The 16,325-nt window shown below is 57.0% G+C and overlaps 1 protein-coding gene across 1 annotated transcript in view; it reads right to left on the bottom strand.

Annotated features, from left to right (window-relative positions):
- ARHGEF17 (Rho guanine nucleotide exchange factor 17) overlaps positions 1–9,750 on the bottom strand; it is a 55,828-nt gene extending 46,078 nt beyond the window's left edge. The window contains exon 1 of the mRNA XM_024572647.4: positions 5,809–9,750. Within this exon, the coding sequence (XP_024428415.3) occupies positions 5,809–9,003 (3,195 nt within the window). The 5' untranslated portion in view covers positions 9,004–9,750. The remainder of the gene's footprint in view (positions 1–5,808) is intronic.
- Between the last annotated feature and the right edge of the window lie 6,575 nt (positions 9,751–16,325).

The following is a 16,325-nucleotide window of genomic DNA, read 5'->3' as shown; positions in this document are numbered from 1 at the left end:
TGCTTCCCAGGGGACCCAGGGCCCCTGTTTCAGGGCCTGCCAGCAAGGCGCCAGGCTGCCTGGGCACATGTCCCAGTCAGTGCGCCAGGGCGGCGAGCCTTTCTGGGAAACAGGGGCTCCCCCTGCCCCCTCCCTACCACCACTATCTCCGCCAACTGTGCTCAGCGGGAGTTCTGTGGGGCCAATACAGGACCTGAGCATCAGGACACCTGGAGCCAAATCCCATACTTGGGCCACAGGGCTTTGGGGAGGCACTGTGGCCCCCACTGTGGGTCAGCTTTTTCACCCATATAGTGGGGCCATGGCAATGCCCACCTAGCCAGAGGACCCAGTGGGAGGGACAGGACTGCCTTGGGGTAGCATGTGGTCTCTGTCCTAGGAGACATGCAAGCTGGAGCTAATGAGTGTCACAGTGCCTACAGAGAAGACACCAATGGGATATAGCGGGGCCAGTGGCAGCTCCACCCTCCTAGCCTTCAAGCCAAGTCCACATAGGTCTGCAAGAGACAGCCAGGACAGCATCCAGCCACAGTCTACCCTGGGGGCCTTGCCAATCTCCCCTGCCTCACCCTCAGTGACCCTGCACACACTGCCCAGCCTCAGGACCTCAGGAGCTCCATGTTCGCCTCAAATGCTAGAGTCCAGGCCCTTCCAGAGCCCTTGGGGCTGCAGCAGAAACCCACCAACCGACTGGCCACCTCTGCCCTGGCCCAAGCCACCATTAGCTCTTTCCCAGATTATTGCAGTGGCCTCCTGACTTGCTCCCTGCTTCCACTCTGGACTTTTGTAGTCTGGCCCCACAGAGCAGCCAGGGCAGACCTGTGAAGGCCTAAGTCAGATGGGTGCTCTGTTCAGAACCTTCCAACAGTGCCTGCCCCACCTCACTTCAAACAAACATCGAAGACTTCCTATTGACCTAGGAGATCTACCTCGTCTGGTCCCAACACATTTCCACCCTCCCTTAGCTCCCTGACCTCAACTCCTACTTTGCTCCATCCACACAGTCGTCTTGAACATTTCTCAAACACACTCTACCTCAGGGCCTTTGCACTTGCTGTTCTCTGCCCAAAATGCCCTCCCCCAGCCCCACCATTACCTGGCTTGCTCTCTCACTTCCTCCAGGCCTCCGCTTCAATCTCACTTCCTCAGAGGCCTTCTCAGACCTCTCGATCTAAAATAGTACCCCCTCCCTGTGACTCTCTCCTCCCTCACCCTGCTTTCTTTTTGCCGCCTCTCCCTGAGACATAATGCATCCATTTGCAGACAGGTCTCCTCGCTAGTCGGGAAGCTCCATGAGACCAGGACGTTGCTGATGGATGCTGAGGGAGTAGAGAACCTGACGTGTCTAAAGGCTCAGTAAGTATATGCTGAATGGTTGAAAGCAATGCCTTATCACAGTCACCCAAGTCTCTGAAACAAACTCCGACAGCATGCAATCTGTCACATTCTTTCCAGCCTCCAACCTCTGCTCACGCTGCGCCCTCCTCTTAGATTCCCCCCTTTTCTTCAGTTTTAAAGGCCAAGCTCAGGCAGAGCCTCCTCCAGGAAGCTTCCCCTGCCAGCATGGGCCAGTCGGCCAGTCCCTCAACATCCTGCAGCCCCTTCCGTCTGCTTCCAGATTCTGAAAGCTCTGAGTGCTTCAGTTCCCCAGGCAGCCTGGGGGTGCCTCTCCCGACCCCCACTGTGAGGAGGGCATGTGTAGCCTGAGAGATCACAGATGGGAGGGAGGAAAGCAGAGAGGAAAGTCCTCACGCTGGGTTGGGGGCTGGGGACAGGATTCTCGAGGCTGCCAGCCTCCCAACCCCGCTGGTCCCGGAAACATGGGGTTGGGAAGTATCAGACCCAACTCCGGTCCATCCCCCACCTCCTCCTCGCTGGGAGGGGTGGGAACCATTCCTGGGTCACAGTGCCCCCATTAACCCAGGGCCCTTAGGAAGGAGTTGGGGGACAGGGAATAGGAAAAGGACAGTCCTCTGCCTATACTCCCCTGGCCTACCCTCCCCCTGCTGGGTGACAAGACATTTAACTATAGATATTTGGTACCAGTCAGAATTCCAAATGCCCTAATCACCTCCTCTCCCGGAACCAGTTTCCATGGAAAAATCATAGCAAAGAGTCAAGGAGAGAGAGGAGAAAACCCCCACCCTCGTGGGTACCCTGCCAAGAGGAGACAGAGAGAAAGGTGATGAGGAACTGCAGCCCAGGCCTTCCTCCGTAGGGCAGGGAGCCGGCTGGGCAAGCTGGAGGGCCAGGTCTGCCGGGCAGGGGGTCAGCGGCCAGGCCAGGGTTCCGGTGCTTGGGCCTGGCTCCACCCGGCCTGACTGTGTAAACTTAGACTCGGCATTCTCCTTTCTGAGTCTTAAAGTTCTTCCCACCCCAACCCCAAGCTCCAGGGAATTACATTACCACCATGAAGGTGTTCGAGCTGTTAGGGTGTGCAGGTGACCCCCACCTGCTCCCCCCAATTCTGTTCCTCTACTCAGATGGCAGGCCAATCCCGCCGGGAAACAGACACCCCTTGGACCCCTTCACCTCTAAGACACTGGCATGCTACGATTCAGTGGGAACCCAAGTCTGCCAGTCTAAGAATTCAGCCCTGCAAGGTTCCCACAGCGTTCGCACTTGAAGAAGGAAGCATTCAGAGAGTCTGGCAGACAGAAAGCACTTAATAAATGTTAGCCACTGTTACTACTATTCCAATGTGTTGGAGTTCTGTGAGTCCATCCATCTGATTCTGAGAGACAAGTCACTTCCTGTTTCTGAGAGACAGTTGTCACATCTGTCAAATGCATGTAAGTCTCTGAGGGCAGTGGGCTGGCTCATGGGATGGTGCTTAGAGGCCAGGGTGGGGGAAGCCTTGCAGAGAAGAGTCGCTGATCATCAGGTCATGTGGACCCAAGTGGCAATGCCAAGGCGGGTGGGAGGGCAGGGCAGGGAGGTTCCCACAGCACACGAGCAAGTAGCTGTCCACAGAATAAAGCCACCATGCGTTACCCCTCACTCCCTGAGCTCCTGGGCTCTCACGGCTCTTCCACAGACCGGCCTTTCTCTCCCGTGCGGCCACGTCTGACTCCTTCTTTCCCTTGACCACCCTTCCTAGAGAGCCTCAAAGACCAGGCAGTCTAACTTCCCCGTACAAATGGCAACACCAAGACCCAGGATGACTTTCCAGGTCCTAGAGAGCGTCAGAGACTGAGCCAGGCCTGGTACCCAGGCTTCTTGCTCCCAGCAATGGCAGCAACACCACAAAGAGGGCAAAATGAATTCCGGCTGGGAGAGGCCTGACTTTGAGGGACTTCCATGCAGCCTGGCGTCAGGTCAGGGGCCCCCTCTGCCCTGGGGGCCGCTGCCAGCTTGGTTCACACTGGTTTCTGCCCCATCAGCAAAGTGTGAAAGCATCTTCTCTTCACTTCTTACCCCGGAGCCCACACCACAGCATCTCCACCCACAGCCCAGGGAGCGTGACTGGGGCCCCGGCCCGAAACAAGGGAACATTGTGTCCTCTGTGGAGGCCAGCTGGAGGGGGTAGACAGCTGCTCCCCATTTTTCTGTAACTAAGAGGAAGGGGACAGCAGGAGAGATTCAGGCTAGCGGATGGGGGAACTTCCAGATTTTTAGGAGTGGGTGAAGAATTAGGGGATGGTGAATCTCTTCTGAGCCGACTGAAGTCCCCACCAGGTTATGCTGAGGCTGGAGTGCCTGGCCCTGTGCTCAGAAACCAGTAGGTGGCAGGGAGGAGGGGCCAAGGCTGGTGACTAGAAGCAGCTGGGGCAATGGAGCCTGTTTTTCCCTCCCTGTCCTGCCCCCAGGGACAGAGTGATCATACCAGCCACTCACTGTACAAGTGTCTGTCAGGTGGAGACCGTTACCCGCTTTTTACAGAAGGGGAAACTAAGGCACAGGACAGGGATGGGACCGATCCTAGGGACCCGGAGCCAAGGCTCCAACCCCATTATTCTGCGACAGACTCACCAGTTCTCTCCCCTAAGGGGTAAGGGGGACACCAAGCCTGGAAATGTGGGAGAGCGAGCAGGCAAAGACCTGGAGGTGTGAGAGAGCCTCACTGGGGGCAGGGAGAAGCCCGTTCCGGGCAGGTACGCCTCACCGCATAGCCCACTGGAGGGCAGGGGGCCCCAAGCTTCTCCCTGAGGTCAGACGGGCAGGGAGATAATGTGGTAGGAGGCAGAGCAGGAGCCAATTCTGCAAAAAATCCCACCTCATCTCCGGGTCTCAATGCTTCTTCATAGGAGCACCTCCCACCCCCTCCCTCCAACAGTCTCCTTGAGTCCCTTGGTTCATTCCTGTTCTCTCCCCTAATTTAGCCTTCAAGGCTCCCGAGGAAGATAATTATATGGGAAAGGCAGCTGGGGAGCGGCCCCTGGCAGAAGCTGCCCTGCTCTCACCGCCCCGCAGCCCCACGTTCCAAAGGCAGCAGGCACTGAAGTTTGGGGCACTGAGCTGCCCTACCAGGCGCCCAGGAGGAAGAACAGGCCCCACTCCCTGTCTGCTGACTCTGTGGCCTCCGTGAGAGACACCAGAGCCAGGACCAGGAGAAGGAATGACCAGGGGAGAAAAACAAAGAGAGAGAGAATTCAGAGGCAGCCTGAGAGCTCTGGGAATGGGAGTGACCGAAGTAGTTCAGGGTATAGGGTTTCCAGGCTCCTCAGCGGGCAGGGAACAGTGGGAGCGCAGGTCATCACTGAAATAACCTGGGCCGCCCCCGTGACAGGCCCAGAACCCAGAGCTTTGAATCCAGCTTGCATCCAGATGCCAGGGCATGAAGAGCCTGGAGCCCATCCGAACCCACAGCCGAAACTCCAGGGATGCCTGAAGCCAGAGGGCAGAAGTGGAGGCCTCAGGGAGCGAGTCCGCAGGGCCTGGGGTCTGGCAGAGGAACGGAGGAGCGAGTCACCAGGAAGGAGGTGGGGTGGGGAGAAGATGCCAGCAGCCAGATGAGGGGCCGGAACCTCCACCCTGACCCACAGAGGCAACGCTGTCCGCGGGACCCGGAACCTCTCTCAGCCCCTCAAGGCTGCTGCCTGCTGAGCTCCAGCAACCTACTCCCCGACTCTGCGCTCCCTGAGACCCCCCAGCAGACTTCAGGCCCAGAGAGTGCCCAACCTCAACCCACAGACTCCCCCCAAATTCGGCATCACCACTTGGATACACAGGAACTACCTTGTCCACAGTCTCCCCCCCCCACCCATCGTACAATGGGGAGGTTAAGTCACAGAGAACAGCCAGGGCTGGAGGTGTGCAGCCAGCCCTCTCGGCCCCTCCACAAACAATGCCTTGCATCCCCCTCCAACGTTCCCAGGCCCAGGGACAGACCCACATTTTGATCTGTCACAGAAAAGCCACATGAGGAAGGGCAAACCCATGTCAGCCATGGGCCCCCACACCCAAACATCCTACAAGGGGTTTAGCTAATAGGACGGTGAGGCTCTCTAGAAAGTTCCCATCGCCTTGTATATTTAAAACAAAGAACTGGATAGGAATCTCCGAAGCCAATCCCTGAGAAACAGCTGAAGGACATGGTTAAAACCCTGTGTGATCAGCACCCAGAGAACCTCTGAGCATGTAACAACCTTTGACGTTAGCACTAGTGGAAGCCTGAAGCCTCTGGGGCCTGAACAGATAGAAGCCCTTGTCATTAACTCTTAAAACTGCTCAGGCACTTCCAGGGCCAGAGGAGCACCCCTCAGACTGGGCACCTGCCCCATGAGCACTCTCAAAATGCCCCTGCAGAGGTCAGTGCCCACAGCCTTCCCTCAGCCCTGCCCCTAGGGCCCCCCACACAGCACTCACCACCTGCGGCTTGCTGTAGCACTTGCTGGCTGGGGCAGGCTCATCTGGGGCCCGGGCTGCCTCCGGGGGCTTGGTCCCAGCAGAGGGCGGTGCAACCACTGGAGTCAAGCATGGCATATCCACTGGCACTGGGGCAGGCACCTCGCCAGAGCAAAGGGTCAGCATGTACTGCTTAGTGACATCCTCAAGGGACGGTGCCTGCAACGTGGGGTGGGCTCTGGCAGGAAAGCCCAGAGGCTCCGGCACAGCCACAGGGGGGCCAACAGAGGTCGGTGGCTCAGGCACCACGACAGGCATGAAGGTGGCAGGCACACTGGAGTGGCGAGCGTGTTTGGAGGAGTGTCGGGCCTGTGGCAGGCCGCCAGGTGGGTCCTGATTGCCCTCCTGTCTGTGTAGCTCCTGATGGCTGCTCCGGGCTGGGCGCTTCTTGGAACCACGGCGGATGAGCCGAGGGGACAGGACGTCAGCCAGTTTAGGGTCAAGGTGGAAGTCCCGGTGGGCAGTGGGGGAGGCGGGCGGGGCCTCAGGTAGGGCCCTCTCAGACTGTGCCCGGCCACTGGCAGGACTGGGCTCTTCTGGTTCTGCCTGTCGCTCTGCAAGGATGGGCTCGCTGTTGGACGGAGGCAGCAAGGGCTCAACCTCCCGGATGGGCTCACCTCCAGGGCCCTCAAATCCAGGACCTGCTAGCTCCCCACGGCGGCTGGGGTCACTCAGAGATTTCTTCTTGGGAGCTTTGCCAGCAACCCTGTCGTCCACCACACGCTCCAAGGCACCAGGCCCCTGAACAATGCTCTGAATGACCTCCTGGTACCCCTTGCTCTCTTCACTGCCCACAGACCAGTCACTGTGGCCGCTGGTCAAGCCCTCGTCCACAGCTGGAGCCGCTGGAAGCCCGGTTTTGGGGCTCAGTGAGCCCAGGAGGTTGCTATCCACGGAGAACCCCGAGGGTTCCTCAGAGGTGGCAGTCCGGTGGCGCTGTGGAATCGGGTCACTTAGAGACCGGTAGGCCTCACCTGCCTCGCCATTGCTCAGCTCAGTCCCCCCAGGGCCTGAAGGCGGGATTTTGCGTCTCCTGCGGAGGGCACCTGGTGTGGGAGGGGCATCAGGGGACACCAGAGACCACCCTCCCAGACTGTCTTCAGCCCCAGGGAGCTGGTTGGTCTGGGCGGAGGACGAGTTAAGGGGTCGCCACACCCCTGTGGTGCCCAGGCTGCAAAAGGCTGAAATAGAAGGCTCAGGGTCCGTCCCAATACCCTCATCTGTCAGGCTGGACTCAGGGCCGGAGAGCTCCTCCTGGGACCGCTGCCCTCGGGTCATGTCCCCTGCCCACTCAGTGCTTCCAGGGGGAGTATCACTTCCATCATCCTGCTGGGCACCCATACGCTGGATCTTCTCAAAAACCTGACGGGCCTCTTGCACATACTGATCCTGAACCACGAGGGGCAGTGGGCCCTCCTCGGCACCTGGGCCTGCCAGCAGGAGCTCAGAGGAGCTGGGCTTCATGGCGTTGGTGCGGGGTACGCGGCGGGCCATGGACTTCTCAGAGCAGGTGAACGACTTTGTCCTCCGAAGGGTGGCGGTCAAGTCCTTGAGTGTGGGGCGAGTACCAGGTGCTGCTGGGGCTGAGGGGGGCATGGACCCAAGTTGCCCCTCCAGACCACCTGCTGATGGTGAGTCTCTGCCATCTAAGGGGCCACTCCCAAGATCCCCTGGGCGCCCACCAGGCTTTCGGACTCTCAGCTCTGAAAGGTCTGAGCGCAGGAAACTGAGCAGGGTCAGGGTCTCTGAGGCAATGTCTGGATTTGACAGGGACTTGCGCTGTCGGCTCTTGCCCAACTCCAATCCTCCATCCCTCGATGCCCTCGTGGTGCCCACAGGTCCCTTGGTGCGGCTTCGAGCCTGGGGCCTCAGGAGGAGCCCTTCTCCAGCTCCAAAGCTAGGGGAACGATACACACCCCAGTTCCCAGAACCCCGGGTAGCCCACAGGTCCTCATCTTTGAGGGTCTCCGTGCTGGAGTAACGGCTGCTACCACAGGAGCCTGATGGGCTGGCCAGGTACGCAGGAAAGCTCACCTTGGCCACTCGAAAAGCTCCTCCCACAGTGTCTGACAAGGGCCTAAGTCCCTCCTGGGCACCTGGTACACAGGGAGGTGAGCCAGTACTCCACTCCCTGGGTCCTTCCTCACTAGGGACTTTTGGAGATGTTGGAGGCTTCGGGCTCCTGGCTCCTCCTGCCGAGTCCATGCTGCTCAGATTTAACCCATAACTGTCTGGCCTGCAGTCTTTATCCAACAGGGAGCTTCCAGACTTGGGCCCCGGCCTCCCTCTCCAGCAGTGGCCGCCCTCACCATCTTGGTCCTCTTCGCTGCCTGAGGAGAGGCCTCCTTGGTAGGCCGGACTCTGCGCCCCAGGCGGCAGTGGTGGCGGGCCCTCCTCTTCCTCCTCGCTGGAGCTGGCAGCCCCGCTGTGGCTGACAGGATAGGAGGCGATGGAAGAGGAGGAGGAGCAGGAGGCCCGGGCCCCGGCCTGCGGTTGGGAGAAGCTATGCCAAGAATGTAAACCATCCGCCGGACGCTGCGCCCGCTCCTGCTGCTGCTGCTGCCGCCGCCTCCTCCCCTCGATCCCTGGGCCAGGCAGTGGCCGCGCCGAACGAAGGCCTGCCAGTGGGAAGCACGTCCGAGGCGGTGGCGTCGGTGGCTGTCGGGGCTCCCGGGCCGGGGGTTCCCACGCGGCACTGTCGGGGCTGGGAGTCCCCGAGGCCTCAGAGTCGGCACTGGGCCGCCTAGAGCCAGGGCCACCGAAGAGCTTGCGCATCTCGGTGACGCTCGGCCAGACCCCGCGCGCTGCGCCCTCGGTCTTTTCTTCGGTGGCCCCGGGGGAGACGCCCCCGTCCCGGGCCCCAGAGGAATCCTCCGGCCGCTGTGCGTCGAAGCGCCGGGAGAGCTGGCGCACCGACGGCGAGAGACTGCGGAGCGGGCGCGGCTGCGCGGGGGTGGCCGGGGGCCCCGACGCCAGCTTGGACACGCGCCGGGAGGGCTGGCCCGGAACGGCTGCGGCCGGCCGGCACGAGGCGCGGCGCCGCAGCCCGGGGGTGTCCGCGGCCCCCTCTCTCGGCCTGGGTCCGCCGCTCCAACGCTCCAGCAGCTTGAACGAGACGCTGCGATACAGCGGGGGCCGGGGCGCCCCGTCCGCCATGGTGGCGGCACTCAGTCCGGGGGGGCTGGCCTCGGGAACCGCGGCCAACCCCCCCCTGCGTCCCCGCCCCGAAGGAGCGCAGCTGCCGGGATCCGAAGGCCTGAGTCCTGCAGCCTCAGTCGCGGGAGTTTTCGGGAAGAGGACGCAAGAGACGAGAGCAGAGCTTTTATCTGCTACGGCTCAAGTTTCTGCGGTCGCGGGCGGCTTCGGCTCCATCCCGCGCGGCCCCTCCCGCCTCAGTGCCAGCCCCTAGGCCTGGCCCCCACCTCGGCCCGTGCAGCCCGGAGCATAGCGAGAGGCCTGGCCTGGCCCGGCCCGGATCCTTTCCTTAACTCCGCGACCGCCAGCTGGGTGCCTGCTTCCCGCCCCTCGCGCTCCCGCTCCAGCTCCTCTTCCCTCCCTCCTGACTGCTCGATCTTCGCTCCCTTTTGTTGCAAATAAACTTTGTGGCAGAGGAAAGGGGGCGGGGGGCGGGGCCTCAAGGCCCAAAGAGGGGGTGGGCTCCCCGCGCGCGCTAGGCTGGGAATCAGGAGTAGGGGGAGGGAATTGGGGAGGAGCCTAAGTAGAAACTAGACTGCTGGAGCACATGCAGACCAAAGCGACCCTAGCGGCCCGAGCTACCCCCAAAGGATTCGTTCCAACACACGCAGGCTCTGAGTGTGGTCAGTCCGCCGACCTACAGCCAGGGCGGCGCCCCCACTGCGGTTCAGCCGCATTCGTACGGAAAAATCTGCCCAGGGACCAACATGGCAACCTTGGACCGACAAGCTTGTACACACCTTTACTCAGGTACACGACTCTCCCAGACGGAAAAGGGGCAGGACTCGCCGCCAGGGGGAGCAATGGGCACTGCGGGCGGACTCGGGCTTTTGCCACTCCCTGCCCCACCTATTCACCCGGCCAAGGCCACGCCCTTTATTCGGCCCCAGGAGAGTCCCGCAGTAACTGCGACCCCGTCCAGCCCCTCGCACCACCAAACGCCCCGCCCCTCCCATCTCTAGTCCGGTCCAGCTCCGAAGGTCCCCCAACTGTCCCTTGCCTCTCCAGAAGCCCCACCCCTTTCACCACGCCCCCGTCACACACTCTGCAGCCAGCCCGGCTTCTTTTTTCCCCTGTGCTCCAGATTACGTGACTCTTGCGCCCTCTACCGGCCGCATTTGCCCACCCCCTCGGAATCCTGGACAGGTAAAACAGCACCAACCACCAGAAAACCAGAGGGCTGGAAACACCACTTCCTTTCCTTCCTTTCAGTCCTTTCTTAGTCCCTTCAGGAGTCGTTTTAAAATTAATCCCTTCCTAAAGTGCACTCACATACAAAAGGAGCTTCATAGGAACTCGCTCGACTTGCCACTGCCAAACCTACACTCCTACCTGCCGGCTGCTCCACACTCCTCACTGGGAAGGTGTGGATCCCGTCTCAGGCTTCTAGCTAAGCTTCTATCAGGGGTGTCCAACCCGCGGCACAGGATGGCTGTGAATGCGGCCCAACACAAAATCGTAAATTTACTTAAAATATTATGAGATTTTTTTGTTTGTTTTCATTGGTGTGTGTGTATTTAATATGTGGCCCAACACAACTCTTCTTTCACTGTGGCCCAGAGATGCCAAAAGGTGTGACACCCCTGTCTGATCCAGCCCATGAGCTCCTACTTCTGCCCCCAAGTATCTGCCCAGCAGACTCGTCTGCCAAGTCTCGAATTCTGTCAGATACTGGGGCCTTCCCTTCCCCCACCTGCCACTGTTAGGCCCCTTCATCTTCCTGCCCCAGCTTAAAGGCATGACAGCTACCCTACATCTGAATGGATGAATGGGAATTTATGGAGTGCCTTGGATGTATCAGTAATATTATTTCATTTGTTTTATTTAGCCCTCAAACCACTGTTGGAGGTAAGATAGTATTGCCCTTTTTATGGGTCATGAAGGAGAAGTAACTTTGACCAGTGTTCAAGTCAGGAAACGGTAGCTCCTGCTATGACTCAAGTTCAGATTTCGGGAACTTCAAACACCATGTTCCTCCAGACAGCCTTCCCTGGTCCTACTTCCTGATGAAGAAGGGGGTTCTCTCTCCTTTGAGCTTCCAGCAGCCTCCTCCTCCTTGGGCCTGGGTTCACCCTCCCCAGGAACAGAGTATTCTGGTCCCCTCAACCCAAGAGATGAGCTGGGCCTAAGATGGGAGACCCTGGGAGCAGGAGGCCTTGGTCCAGATGAGAGGGGGAGGGATGGGCAAAGGGCAGGATGGTAGATACTGAGGTATTGCCTGACTACCTACTGCATAAGAGAGGAAGGTCTCAGCCCGGACCCTGGGCCTTGTCTGCTGTTTTCCTTGGATTGTGGGAAGTTGCTGTAGAAAGAAAGCTCCTCCTCTTTGAGTGGAGACCAGCCTCCTTCCTGTGAGTCCCTCAACTTTGCTTCAGCTCTACCTCGAAGGAGCCAGCACATTTTTCCGTCTTCACTGGGAAACTGATGGCAAGAGAGACTTGCCTGGCCTAGCGCCTCTCTGCCCTTGCCTGGCTGTGTGACCTTGGGTAAATTCCTACACTTCTCTGGGCCTCAGCTACCGCATCTGAAAGTGAGGAGCTGGTCTAGGCTTCCCCAAGGGTGCTTCTCTCTGACTATTTGAAGTCAGATAGTTGTCTCCTCCAGAATGTTCTTTCTACTTTTGGGGGCAGCCGTAGTATGGTAGGGGGACCTCATCCCAGGAGTCACTGCTCTCTTCCAGTAACAATGTCCCCTACCTTCTGAAATGTGTGCTTTTCCGAACTCTTTTACACCCTGTCCTATTCTGTCTTCATGTCACTTCTGGGATAGAGAGCTTCTTATTCCCATTTCACAGATGGGCAAACTGATGAAGAGGAGTAGAGACTTAGGTCACAGTCTCCCAGCCTCCTGCAGCTTGGCTGTGAGATGAACCAGTTGTGGGGGGACAGCTTTGGATCAGGAATCCCCGTGGTGGGGGAGGAGGGTGATTAAGGATCTAGGCTGGGCCTCCGCCAATGAGGAGCTCCCCCAGAGAGTGGCTTGGCTGCTTGCAGCACCTCGTGAGTCCTCTCCTTCTGACTCAGGATGAGACAAAGTCATCTTCCCGGCACAGCGGGACCTGGTGTTTTTAGGACTCGAAGCCTCATCTAAGAGAGGGCTGGGAGCATGGGGCATCAGGGTGGAGAGAAGAACACTAAGTGGGAGGCTAGAGTGGGCCCAAGGCAGTCGCCCTTACCAATGTGCCCGGTGACCCTAGCAGGTCACTCTCTTCCTTGGGGCCTCAGGCTACTCACCTGTGAAAAGGGAGTGAAAACAATAACCCATCTGCCCCAGGAGCCCACTCAGCGACATCAGAGCTATAGAATCCCTTGGAGAAATCAAGATGGGAAGGTTACGATGGTCAAAGTCATGCCCAGTGCTCCGCCTCAGGTACTTAGGGGGAGGAAGATGAGGAGTGAGAGGACTCCAAGGAGCAATGAGCTCCAGGAAGGAACTCTGGCTCCTGACTCCACTCCAAAGTCAAACAGAAATGGCCTGAGATTGTTCTGTTCCTTTCCTGCCTAGTTAGACCTCAAGTACACAGAATTGGGTTACTTATAACCTTTTGTGCGTGACACAGTCTCACCCATTATTTAATTAACTCCCTCCAAAACCCACAACTAGGGCCTTTACAATGTCCTACATCTCATTATATAGCTCCCCTCCCACCCATTCTCCTGCTGCCCCGCCCTTCGGGGGTCGCCGTCACCTCCTGGGTCCAGCACTCCCTTTTTACATAGTTTTATCACATCTGTGTATTTCTTTAAAGTATATATTTTAATTTTAGTTGTTTTTAAGTTTACAAATAGGGCGTCTTGCTGTATGTCATTTTGGGGATTTCTTTTCATTTCACAACATATTGCTGAGATTTATCCATATCATTGCAGGTCAGCGTAGTGCCTTCTGGCTGCGTGCGGCACTCCAATGCGTGAATATTGCACAGTGTCCCCACCCACTCTCGACTGCGCGGACATTTGAGTGTTTTCAGTGCTGCTGCGAGCGCTGTGCCTGCGCCGGGTGCACATTTGCAGAAGTGCTCGGGGCAGTGGGCCATATGGCTACTCACCAGGAGTTGCCGTTGTCAGGCTAAGATTGAATGTCTTTCCTGGTTTTTTTTTTTTTTAATATATTTATTGATTATGCTATTACAGTTGTCCCATTCCCCCCCCCACTCCACTCCATCCTGCCCACTCCCCTCCCTCCCACATTCCCCCCCTATAGTTCATGTCCATAGGTCATACTTATAAGTTCTTTGGCTTCTACATTTCCTACACTATTTTTACCCTTCCCCTGTCTATTTTCCACCTATCATCTATGCTTCTTATTCTCTGTACCTTTCCCCCTCTCTCCCCCTCCCACTCCCTTAATGACAACCCTCATGTTCTAGTTGTTTGCCTAGTTTGCTCTCGTTTTTGTTTTATGTGTGGCCGTTAATAACTGTGAGTTTGCTGTCATTTTTACTGTTCCTATTTTTGATCTTCTTTTTCTTAGGTAACTCCCTTTAACATTTCATATAATAAGGGCTTGGTGATGATGAACTTCTTTAACTTGACCTTATCTGAGAAGCACTTTATCTTCCCTTCCATTCTAAGTGATAGCTTTGCTGGATACAGTAATCTTGGATGTAGGTCCTTGCGTTTAATCTTGGGTAATGTAATTATGATGTGCCTTGGCATGTTCCTCCTTGGGTCCAGCTTCTTTGGGACTCTCTGAGCTTCCTGGACTTCCCGGAAGTCTATTTCCTTTGCCAGATTAGGGAAGTTCTCCTTCATTATTTGTTCAAATAAGTTTTCAATTTTTTGTTCTTCCACTTCTCCTTCTGGCACCCCTATAATTCGGATGTTGGAACGTTTCAAGGCGTCCGGGAGGTTCCTAAGCCTCTCCTCATTTTTCCAAGTTCTTGTTTCTTCATTCTTTTCTGGTTGGATGTTTGTTTCTTCCTTCTGGTCCACACCATTGATTTGAGTCCCAGTTTCCTTCTCATCACTATTGGTTCCCTGTACATTTTCCTTTGTTTCTCTTAGCATAGGCTTCATTTTTTCATCTGTTTTTCGAATAGATTCAACCAAGTCTGTGAGCATATTGATAACCAGTGCTTTGAACTGTGCATCCGATAGGTTGGCTATCTCTTCGTCGCTTAGTTGTATTTTTTCAGGAGCTTTGAAGTGTTCTGTCATTTGGGCCATTTTTTTTGTTTGTTTGTTTGTCTTGGCGCGTCTGTTACTTTAAGGGGCGGAGCCTTAGGTGTTCACCGGGGCGGGGTAATGCTGGTCGCAGCGCTGTGACGCTGTAAGTGGGGGAGGGGCCGAGTGGGAGCAATGGCGCCCGCCTCACTCTCCTCCGGATTTCAATCTTCCACTCCGATACCCACAATCAAACTGGGCCACTCTGGTGCTGGTTCCCGAGTAAGTGGGCCTGTGCACACTCTAGGCCCCTGTGGGTCTCTCCAATGACCTCTCCTGTGAGGCTGGGAGTCTCTCCTGCTGCCGCCCCAACCCCCAGGGGCGCTTTCAATCAGAGGTTTGAGGCTTTATTTCCCTGAGCTGGAGCCCTGGGTTACGCGGTTTGCTTCGCTCCCTGTCGTTTGTCGGGTTTATCTGTGGGCGAATGTGGTGCTGCGGGGTGCTACCCGCCACTCTGCCTGCCCCGTTCTCCGCCACTCTGAGTCCAGCCCTCTGGGTTTATCTGTGCAAATGTGGGGCCGCAGGGTCCGCTAGTGCTCGGACTGCCTGCGCCATTTGTCCCACACTCCGCCAGTCTCAGTCCCGCCACAGACACGAGAGTCCTCTCCACCCTGGTGCCCGTCTCCGCCCCTCCTACCAGTCTGGATGAATGGTTATTTTCTATTTTCTTGGTGTTGGTCCCCCTTGCTGTTCGATTCTCTGTCAGTTCTGGTTGTGCGAGGAGGCGCAGTGTGTCTACCTACGCCGCCATCTTGGTTCCCCAGGATCTCTTTCCTGTTTTTTGATTATCTGTATTTCCTTTTCGGTGAAGTGCCTGTTTGTGCTTCTTGTCCATTCTTCTGTTGGGTTATAATACTTTGTTATATTTTATGAAAATCCTGCCCTAACCTTTCCATACTCAGTACCCCCGGTAGCCTAGGGAGAGCTGATAGTATTATCTCTATTTTACAGGTAGGGAAGCAGAGGCTCAGGGAAGTGAAGGGGCTTGTTCAAAGTCACAGACTTAGTAACAGCCCTTCTGTGCTGAGCTAGTGCCTTCTGAGGCCATTGGGCCTCAGCTAAGAAACCTTTTCTGGCTCTCAAGCTGGGTCAGGGCCCCCACGGTCCCCAGCATCTCCTGACCATTCCATGAGCTTATTGTCCCCCCAGTGCGACCTTCTTTGCTCCTGGGCCTCTGTATGTTTCTCAGAACTCCCTTCTCTCCGACTATGATGATCCAGATGTGTACGTGTTTATTTCATTGTTGTCATTCTCCATCAGACTAGGAGCTTCCTGAGGGCGGGGCTCACTGCCAGCATGATGCCTCACATACAGTAGGTGCTCAATAAATGTTTACTGGATGAACATCTGTTTCTTGTCTACATCCCCAGCCCCCTGAATTCCTTCAGTGGGTCGAGCCTGGGGTCCGAGCTGCCTCAGTGTTCCCAGCACCATCTGTGAGGCGCAGAGAATGCTCGTTAAACAAGTGAATGAGGGAGGGAGGGCGTTGCTGGGACAGATCCAGCGCCCCCGGGCTCTTCCTGCTTTGGATGGAAACCTCCCCCAATCAACCCTGATTCCTGACTTTCTGGCTCCCCCATCTTGACCCTGCGCCCCTGGCTCCCGCCTTCCCTGAGTCTGGCCTCCCTCAACCTTCTCTCTTTACCTCTCCACCCATCGCCTTCACTTCCTACCTCCAGCCCCTCCCTCCGCCACCCACCTCCACTGCCGCTTGCTGTCACCATCATTCAGAGACCCCCAGGCTCTCCCTTCACCTCTCTGGCTCCTCCCCCTCCTCCCCACCCCCAATGTTGGTGTTCCAGGATCCTATCCAGGACAACCCCTCTTTTTACTCTCTTTCTTAAGAAGCCCATCTGCCCCCCCAGATTCCAGCCAAAAGTGGGGAGATCACTCCCCAGGCTTTGCACCTGTTCCAAAAAGCCTTCTTGGATGTCGCCAGACCCTGTGGACTCCTAGTTCCCATCCAGAGGGGGCTCCACCCCAGTTCAGGACGCTGCCCGGCCTCCACCTCGATCTACCATCTCAGGATGGAACCTGAGTAAAGGGGCTGTGGGTAACACAGATCCAAAAAGCTGGGCCTTAACAAAGATAGATCCTTATCCCTCAGGCAAAAATCTGGAT

Source organism: Desmodus rotundus, chromosome 5, assembly GCF_022682495.2.
Source record: "Desmodus rotundus isolate HL8 chromosome 5, HLdesRot8A.1, whole genome shotgun sequence".
Taxonomy (NCBI): Eukaryota; Metazoa; Chordata; class Mammalia; order Chiroptera; family Phyllostomidae; genus Desmodus; species Desmodus rotundus.
Note: the sequence above shows the minus strand (reverse complement) of the source record. Positions and strands in the feature narration are given on the sequence as shown.